The 10,115-nt window shown below is 36.3% G+C and overlaps 1 protein-coding gene across 2 annotated transcripts in view; it reads left to right on the forward strand.

The window, feature by feature from the left end:
* The window catches only part of arhgap28 (Rho GTPase activating protein 28), a 53,796-nt gene continuing 43,681 nt past the window's right edge, over positions 1-10,115 (forward strand). The window contains exon 1 of one of the 2 annotated variants that reach the window (XM_056450820.1): positions 1-161. In XM_056450820.1, the coding sequence (XP_056306795.1) occupies positions 61-161 (101 nt within the window). In that variant the 5' untranslated portion in view covers positions 1-60. Of the gene's footprint in view, positions 162-6,589; positions 6,669-10,115 lie in introns of those variants that run through there. The other variant, XM_056450821.1, reaches the window with a different exon arrangement.

Raw genomic sequence — 10,115 nt, forward strand, 5'->3', positions numbered from 1 at the left:
CACACACACGCGCGCGCGCGCGGGTTTTGATCTGGAGTGTGTGTTGCTGATTTCTGATGGATGATGGATGTGCAGGACTGTGGAGGAGTGATTCTCACCGCGTTTCATTCATTCAGGACACACGCAGATGATGAGCAGAAACACACAGCAGCAGACAACAGGTCAGACACGCACGCACGCACACATTATATATATATATATATATATATATATATATATATATATATATATATATATATATATATATATATATATATAAACACACTTTAAACATAGCATACACATAACTTCTCATGTTTAGCATGCAAACTCATATATATACACACACACTCATATATACACACACTCATATATATACACACACACTCATATATACACACACTCATTTATATACACACACACTCATATATACACACAAGGATGAGCAAAAATACAATGAAATGTATTTAAAAAACAAAAATACTAATACCTCCATTTTTCATGCATCAAAATAACCTAGATTACCGCAGCCACAAATGAATCAAGATAAAACACTGTATTTAGTATTTTGAAAATACTTTTATAATGGAGCAGAACATTCACGATTTCACAGTAAGTTAGACGGTATTGATCTCACTGCTATAAAATAAGTTCTTTTAAAATGTCTGGGTAAAAAAAACTAAACCTTTTCCCCCTTGTGTGTGACTGTATAGACTGGGCTATTATTAAATATTAGAGTCTCATATACTGCATTGTGCCACTTTAGTGAAGTGTATTTATAAGCTAATGTAGAGAGGATCACGTGTTTATGAATGCTTGCGGCTGGTCCTGCATTATCCAGTTTATGATTCACCAATCAGACGATTCCTAAGCCACTATAAACACACTCAGTTCCATATATCAGCCATCTTTGTTTTGAAGAATCCCCCCTTCCACCTCTACTCCTCCTCCTTTCCTAGATGGGTGGCACCCAGTGGTTAGCACTGTCGCCTCACAGTAAGAACGTCACTGGTTCTAGTCTTTACCAAGCCATGCAGCTTAAGTTAATTGACTAATCCAAATCAGCACCATAGACATGCTCCTAGTCAGTAGTTATCTCTTAAGAGCGATCACTATCTGTTCATGAGCTACTACAGCAGGGGAGTTCTCCAGATCTACCTGAACTCAAACTCCCCTCTCGCCCTGCAAACTGGAGGGAGCCCCGGACTCAAGGATCTCATAAGGTCAGTGCTCTCTCCTGGAACAGCATGCCAAACACACTTTATAATCAATCATCAGCTCAGTGTGAACTCTTGAAACATCTTTCCTCTTGATGAACTATGAAGAGCACCAGCTATGAAGTCTATGAATCAGTCCAGAAGGATTGTAGGAATGGGCCCTGTAGGATTTGTGTGTTGTTTGTCTTGTTTTCTTAGCATCTACATCAGCAATGCATCTAAAACTACAGTTATTTGTGAAAACAGAATGAGCAAGCATCAATCCGAGGCCATATTTACATGAAGTCATCATGTAGACTTGCAGAAGTATTTGAAAAATACTAAATACAATATTAATATTAATTATTAATCAATATTAATACTAAAGACACTGAAGTGTTTTAATACAAACTCTTCCCTCATTTTCATAAAGCCCGTCAAATATAAACGCCACAATGCTGTTCTGGGTTTAAAATGCGGATTAGAAATGCATATATCATAAATACTGCCCATCCCTGTATACACATACACTCATAGACACACAGATGCACACACTTACACACACACACACACACACGTTGTTTTCCTGTTTGTTTGTTTGTGTTGTAGTTTTGAATGTGTGTAATGAATAATGTCACTCATCGAGTTGTGTTTCATATCTGAGTGCTGTATTACTCCTGCTTCAGGTGTTCAGTGTGCTGTTGTGTTGTAAATCAGCAGCGTTTGCACACACACACACACACACACACACACACACACAGTATGACATTCGATCATGCATTTGCATCTGTTTTGCAGTGTGATGAGTTTGTTCTGTAGAAGAGTTTGATCCTGTATGATTCACTGTGATCTTCAAATATTAGCACAGCACACACACACACACACACACACACCTGATCATATTCATATACAGCCTGACGTTTCCTGTTCCTCATGCAAAGCGCTCCAACACACACACACACACACTACTGCACGCTCAACAGTTTCTGTGTTATCCCAGCATGCTTCAGTGATGTCATCAGGGTCAGCCGGTGATGGGACGCTCTCCACTCATGTGTGTGTGTGTGTGTGTGTGTTAGATTGAGGATTAGAGCTGAGTTCTGGAGAAGAATCTGATGATGATGATGATGTGTGTGTGTGTGTGTGTGTGTGTGTGTGTGTGTGTGTGTGTGTGATTGGGGAGTGAAGGCCCTCTTCAGTGAGGATCTGATGAGTGTTTGTGTTTCTGTGGCAGTTTTTCCCAGAGCTGCTGTGGCTTTGCTGGATCTGGTGTGTGTGTGTGTGTGTGTGTGTTTGTGTGTGTGTGTGTGTGTGAACGGCAGATGTGTTGTAGATTTAAAGCAATATATTTTTAAGATCTTGACACAGTCAGTGATGAATGTGTGGCAGATGACTGACTGTATCAGTTACACACACACACACACACACACCCACCCTCTCTCTCATATACACACATACATATGCCATCAGTCAACACACACACACAGACAATTATGTACTGCATACACGCATACATAAGCATATATGCACACACACACAAACACACACACACACTGTCTCATACACACATACACATCCCATCAGTCGAGACACACACACAGACACACAGCTGTTGTTCAGAGGTCATGTTGTATCCTCCTCTGAAGTGACATAATTCACGCAGGCTGACAACTCCATTGTGTGTGTGTGTGTGTGCGTGTGTGTGTGTGTGTGTGGGTTTTGACTAACAGCACGTGGAATTGTGTGTGTTTGCCTCATCATTTCAGTCAGCGCTCTGTCTGCTTCACAAAGAGAAGTCCTGAAGCTTGTGTGTGTGTCCGTGTGTGTGAGTGTATGTATGTATGTGTGTTTGTTAACATGCGTGTGTGTGTGTGTGTGTGTGTGTGTGTGTGTGAGTAAGAGAGTGTCTGTATGTGTGTGACTATTCTAGTCATGTACAGTATGTTATATCAAACGTAATTATATACAATAGATAATAGTCAGGGTGGCATGGTGGCGCAGTGGGAATCGCTGTGGCCTCACAGCAAGAAGGTCGCTGGTTTGAGTCTCGGCTGGGTCAGTTGGTGTTTCTGTTTGGAGTGCTCTGGTTTCCCCCACAGTCCAAACACATGCGCTATAGGGGAATTGATCAACTACATTGGCCGTAGTGTATGAGTGTGTGAATGAGTGTGTATGGGTGTTTCCCAGTACTGGGTTGCAGCTGGAAGGGCATCCGCTGTGTAAAACATTTGCAGTAGTTGGCGGTTCATTCCGCTGTGGCGATTCCTGATGAATAGGGGCCTAAGCGGAAGGAAAATGAATGAATGAATAATTTGTCTATTAATATTTCTATAATTCTGCATGTGTGTTTTACTTCATTTCTGTAATTCTGCATGTGTGTTTTATTTCATTTCTATAATTCTGCATGTGTGTTTTATTTCATTTCTATAATTCTGCATGTGTGTTTTATTTCATTTGAGTTTTTCAGGTAAGCTCAAACACGAGACTCTAGTACAAATATGATGTGCTGTTCATAACTGCACTTCCTCTGATATTAATCCAGTGATTGTTCTAGAAATGTCTGATTCTCTGCTTTGATTGTGTTCAGTGTCAGCTTCTTCCTCTGTAAGTGTCCAGTATGTGCTGCTGTATGTAAATAATCTCTGTTTATTCATCTGTAATGCGGATACTGTGACCTGCAGGATGTAGATCGGCATCAAAACACAAGACTGTGATCAAGATGTTCATATTATTAACATGAAACAGAATTATTGAACAGTTTGAGCTTCTAGAAATCTGGTTTTCTCTGACTAAAACTAGACTAGATTTGGTTTTCTCTGACTAAAACTAGACTAGATTTGGGTTTCTCTGACTAAAACTAGACTAGATTTGGGTTTCTCTGACTAAAACTAGACTAGATTTGGGTTTCTCTGACTAAAACTAGACTAGATTTGGGTTTCTCTGACTAAAACTAGACTAGATTTGGGTTTCTCTGACTAAAACTAGACTAGATTTGGGTTTCTCTGACTAAAACTAGACTAGATTTGGGTTTCTCTGACTAAAACTAGACTAGATTTGGGTTTCTCTGACTAAAACTAGACTAGATTTGGGTTTCTCTGACTAAAACTAGACTAGATTTGGGTTTCTCTGACTAAAACTAGACTAGATTTGGTTTTCTCTGACTAAAACTAGACTAGATTTGGGTTTCTCTGACTAAAACTAGACTAAATTTGGTTTTCTCTGACTAAAACTAGACTAGATTTGGGTTTCTCTGACTAAAACTAGACTAGATTTGGTTTTCTCTGACTAAAACTAGACTAGATTTGGTTTTCTCTGACTAAAACTAGACTAGATTTGGGTTTCTCTGACTAAAACTAGACTAGATTTGGGTTTCTCTGACTAAAACTAGACTAGATTTGAGTTTCTCTGACTAAAACTAGACTAGATTTGGGTTTCTCTGACTAAAACTAGACTAAATTTGGTTTTCTCTGACTAAAACTAGACTAGATTTGGGTTTCTCTGACTAAAACTAGACTAGATTTGGGTTTCTCTGACTAAAACTAGACTAGATTTGGGTTTCTCTGACTAAAACTAGACTAGATTTGGGTTTCTCTGACTAAAACTAGACTAGATTTGGGTTTCTCTGACTAAAACTAGACTAGATTTGGGTTTCTCTGACTAAAACTAGACTAGATTTGGGTTTCTCTGACTAAAACTAGACTAGATTTGGGTTTCTCTGACTAAAACTAGACTAGATTTGGGTTTCTCTGACTAAAACTAGACTAGATTTGGGTTTCTCTGACTAAAACTAGACTAGATTTGGTTTTCTCTGACTAAAACTAGACTAGATTTGGGTTTCTCTGACTAAAACTAGACTAAATTTGGTTTTCTCTGACTAAAACTAGACTAGATTTGGGTTTCTCTGACTAAAACTAGACTAGATTTGGTTTTCTCTGACTAAAACTAGACTAGATTTGGTTTTCTCTGACTAAAACTAGACTAGATTTGGGTTTCTCTGACTAAAACTAGACTAGATTTGGGTTTCTCTGACTAAAACTAGACTAGATTTGAGTTTCTCTGACTAAAACTAGACTAGATTTGGGTTTCTCTGACTAAAACTAGACTAAATTTGGTTTTCTCTGACTAAAACTAGACTAGATTTGGGTTTCTCTGACTAAAACTAGACTAGATTTGGGTTTCTCTGACTAAACTAGACTAGATTTGGGTTTCTCTGACTAAAACTAGACTAAATTTGGTTTTCTCTGACTAAAACTAGACTAGATTTGGGTTTCTCTGACTAAAACTAGACTAGATTTGGTTTTCTCTGACTAAAACTAGACTAGATTTGGTTTTCTCTGACTAAAACTAGACTAGATTTGGGTTTCTCTGACTAAAACTAGACTAGATTTGGGTTTCTCTGACTAAAACTAGACTAGATTTGGGTTTCTCTGACTAAAACTAGACTAGATTTGGGTTTCTCTGACTAAAACTAGACTAGATTTGGGTTTCTCTGACTAAAACTAGACTAAATTTGGGTTTCTCTGACTAAAACTAGACTAGATTTGGGTTTCTCTGACTAAAACTAGACTAGATTTGGGTTTCTCTGACTAAAACTAGACTAAATTTGGTTTTCTCTGACTAAAACTAGACTAGATTTGGGTTTCTCTGACTAAAACTAGACTAGATTTGGGTTTCTCTGACTAAAACTAGACTAGATTTGGGTTTCTCTGACTAAAACTAGACTAGATTTGGGTTTCTCTGACTAAAACTAGACTAAATTTGGTTTTCTCTGACTAAAACTAGACTAGATTTGGGTTTCTCTGACTAAAACTAGACTAGATTTGGTTTTCTCTGACTAAAACTAGACTAGATTTGGTTTTCTCTGACTAAAACTAGACTAGATTTGGGTTTCTCTGACCAAAACTAGACTAGATTTGGGTTTCTCTGACTAAAACTAGCCTAGATTTGGGTTTCTCTGACTAAAACTAGACTAGATTTGGTTTTCTTTGACTAAAACTAGACTAGATTTGGTTTTCTTTGACTAAAACTAGACTAGATTTGGTTTTCTTTGACTAAAACTAGACTAGATTTGGTTTTCTTTGACTAAAACTAGACTAGATTTGGTTTTCTTTGACTAAAACTAGACTAGATTTGGTTTTCTTTGACTAAAACTAGACTAGATTTGGTTTTCTTTGACTAAAACTAGACAAAGCTTCTTGATTTAAGAACTATTTTAAATGTGGACTAGAAACAAGACAAGAACTCTAAGTAAGAGCCTTATTTAGCAGTGTACAGAAGGCATTAGAGTGAGATTGTGTTGGTGTTAAAGCATGTAAAGCAGTGCAGTTTTGAGCTGATCTGAGAACAGTTGATGCTCATCAATGCCGTCGGTCCACATTCCAGCCGACGGGAATAAAGACGGAAGAGCAGTAGAAATACAGACAGAAAGTCCAGCGTTTGCATACGGACAGTCATGAGAGCTTCCAGAAACAGAGATAGCCTCGGCCTGCACAGGTAAAGACTGAGATTACTACAGTAAACCAGCCTCAGAGCTGTATTTCATCAGGAAGAGTCTGTAAACTGCTGCTGATTTACTTGACTGTATGCGGCTGATCCTGGAACTGTGGCTTCATTTTTGTTTGTTTTGAGTAATAACACAAATAATTTCAAGTTATCTCTAAAAACATGTTTGGGTGTGTATTTAGAGACATTTTGTTTTAAATATTAATTTGAGACTTGGACCTACAGTATGTTTGACAGTCTCTGCCTTCTGAATTATACTACTGAACTAACAATACTGGATTCTAATTTTCAGCTTTTTTGTGTTTACTCTAGTAAACATTTGTATGAAACATCTATTTTCTGTCTTATTCATAAATTCAGTATTAAAAAACACATTTAGGGCGTTTATTTAGTGTACCATCAACTCTTTTATTGTCAACTATGTTATCGTTAACTGTTTTATTGTCAACTCTATTGTCGTGAACTCTGTTACCATCAACTCTATTATCATCAACTCTGTTATCCTCAACTCTGTTATCTTCAACTCTGTTATCATCAACTCTGATATTGTCAACTCTGTTATTGTCAACTCTATTATCATCAACTCTGTTATTGTCAACTCTATTATCATCAACTCTGATATTGTCAACTCTATTATCATCAACTCTGTTATTGTCAACTCTATTATCATCAACTCTGTTATTGTCAACTCTATTATCATCAACTCTGTTATTGTCAACTCTATTATCATCAACTCTGTTATTGTCAACTCTATTATCATCAACTCTGATATTGTCAACTCTATTATCATCAACTCTGTTATCATCAACTCTATTATCTTCAACTCTGTTATCGTCAACTCTGTTATCATCAACTCTGATATTGTCAACTCTGTTATCATCAACTCTAATAACGTCAACTCTATTGATGTCAACTCTATTATCATCAACTCTGTTATTGTCAACTCTATTATCATCAACTCTGTTATCATCAACTCTATTATCTTCAACTCTGTTATCCTCAACTCTGTTATCGTCAACTCTGTTATCATCAACTCTGATATTGTCAACTCTGTTATCATCAACTCTGATATTGTCAACTCTATTATCTTCAACTCTGTTATTGTCAACTCTGTTATCATCAACTCTGTTATTGTCAACTCTATTATCATCAACTCTGTTATTGTCAACTCTATTATCTTTAACTCTATTATCATCAACTCTGATATTGTCAACTCTATTATCATCAACTCTGTTATTGTCAACTCTATTATCATCAACTCTGTTATTGTCAACTCTATTATCATCAACTCTGTTATTGTCAACTCTATTATCATCAACTCTGATATTGTCAACTCTATTATCATCAACTCTGTTATCATCAACTCTATTATCTTCAACTCTGTTATCGTCAACTCTGTTATCATCAACTCTGATATTGTCAACTCTGTTATCATCAACTCTAATAACGTCAACTCTATTGATGTCAACTCTATTATCATCAACTCTGTTATTGTCAACTCTATTATCATCAACTCTGTTATCATCAACTCTATTATCTTCAACTCTGTTATCCTCAACTCTGTTATCGTCAACTCTGTTATCATCAACTCTGATATTGTCAACTCTGTTATCATCAACTCTGATATTGTCAACTCTATTATCATCAACTCTGTTATTGTCAACTCTGTTATCATCAACTCTGTTATTGTCAACTCTATTATCATCAACTCTGTTATTGTCAACTCTATTATCTTTAACTCTATTATCATCAACTCTAATAACGTCAACTCTATTGATGTCAACTCTATTATCATCAACTCTATTATCTTCAACTCTGTTATCCTCAACTCTGTTATCGTCAACTCTGATATTGTCAACTCTGTTATCATCAACTCTATTATCATCAACTCTATTATCTTCAACTCTGTTATCGTCAACTCTATTATCATCAACTCTGTTATCGTCAACTCTATTATCTTCAACTCTATTATCGTCAACTCTGTTATCCTCAACTCTGTTATTGTCAACTCTATTATCATCAACTCTGTTATTGTCAACTCTGTTATCATCAACTCTGTTATCGTCAACTCTATTATCATCAACTCTGTTATCGTCAACTCTGTTATCGTCAACTCTGTTATCGTCAACTCTGTTATCCTCAACTCTGTTATCGTCAACTCTATTATCTTCAACTCTATTATCGTCAACTCTGTTATCCTCAACTCTGTTATCCTCAACTCTGTTATCCTCAACTCTGTTATCGTCAACTCTATTATCTTCAACTCTATTATCGTCAACTCTGTTATCCTCAACTCTGTTATCGTCAACTCTATTATCTTCAACTCTATTATCGTCAACTCTGTTATCCTCAACTCTGTTATCGTCAACTCTATTATCTTCAACTCTATTATCGTCAACTCTGTTATCCTCAACTCTGTTATCGTCAACTCTATTATCTTCAACTCTGTTATCCTCAACTCTGTTATCCTCAACTCTGTTATCCTCAACTCTATTATCTTCAACTCTATTATCTTCAACTCTGTTATCGTCAACTCTGTTATCATCAACTCTATTATCTTCAACTCTGTTATCGTCAACTCTGTTATCCTCAACTCTGTTATCGTCAACTCTATTATCTTCAACTCTGTTATCGTCAACTCTGTTATCCTCAACTCTGTTATCGTCAACTCTATTATCTTCAACTCTGTTATCTTCAACTCTGTTATCCTCAACTCTGTTATCATCAACTCTATTATCTTCAACTCTATTATCTTCAACTCTGTTATCTTCAACTCTGTTATCCTCAACTCTGTTATCTTCAACTCTGTTATCCTCAACTCTGTTATCTTCAACTCTGTTATCCTCAACTCTGTTATCGTCAACTCTATTATCTTCAACTCTGTTATCTTCAACTCTGTTATCCTCAACTCTGTTATCTTCAACTCTGTTATCCTCAACTCTGTTATCGTCAACTCTATTATCTTCAACTCTGTTATCTTCAACTCTGTTATCCTCAACTCTGTTATCGTCAACTCTGATATTGTCAATTCTGTTATCGTCAACTCTGTTATCTTCAACTCTATTATCTTCAACTCTGTTGTAACAGAGTCTCACATTTTAATAACAGAATCAAATGTTCACTATATCACATTTAAGCTTTAGCATTATTTAAATTAATAATTGATTCAGTTGAAGGCATTTTGTTGTAAATTATTCCAGTTTAAGAATAATAAATGAATGAATGTAAAATGCCAGAAATTAACCCACAGTACAGGAATGAGCCGTATATTTCTGAAGAACTGGATTATATGTTGAAGTGAGCGATATCGTCATCGTAAACCGTGTTTGTTTTGGAGGAAATGATGTGTGTTAAAATATTTGTTGGATCTCAGATTGGATCAAAATGTAAAGCAGTTCTGTTTGTTTTGTGTATGTTACTTTTCATATTTACTCAGAT

Source organism: Danio aesculapii, chromosome 24 (assembly GCF_903798145.1).
Source record: "Danio aesculapii chromosome 24, fDanAes4.1, whole genome shotgun sequence".
NCBI classification, from domain to species: domain Eukaryota; kingdom Metazoa; phylum Chordata; class Actinopteri; order Cypriniformes; family Danionidae; genus Danio; species Danio aesculapii.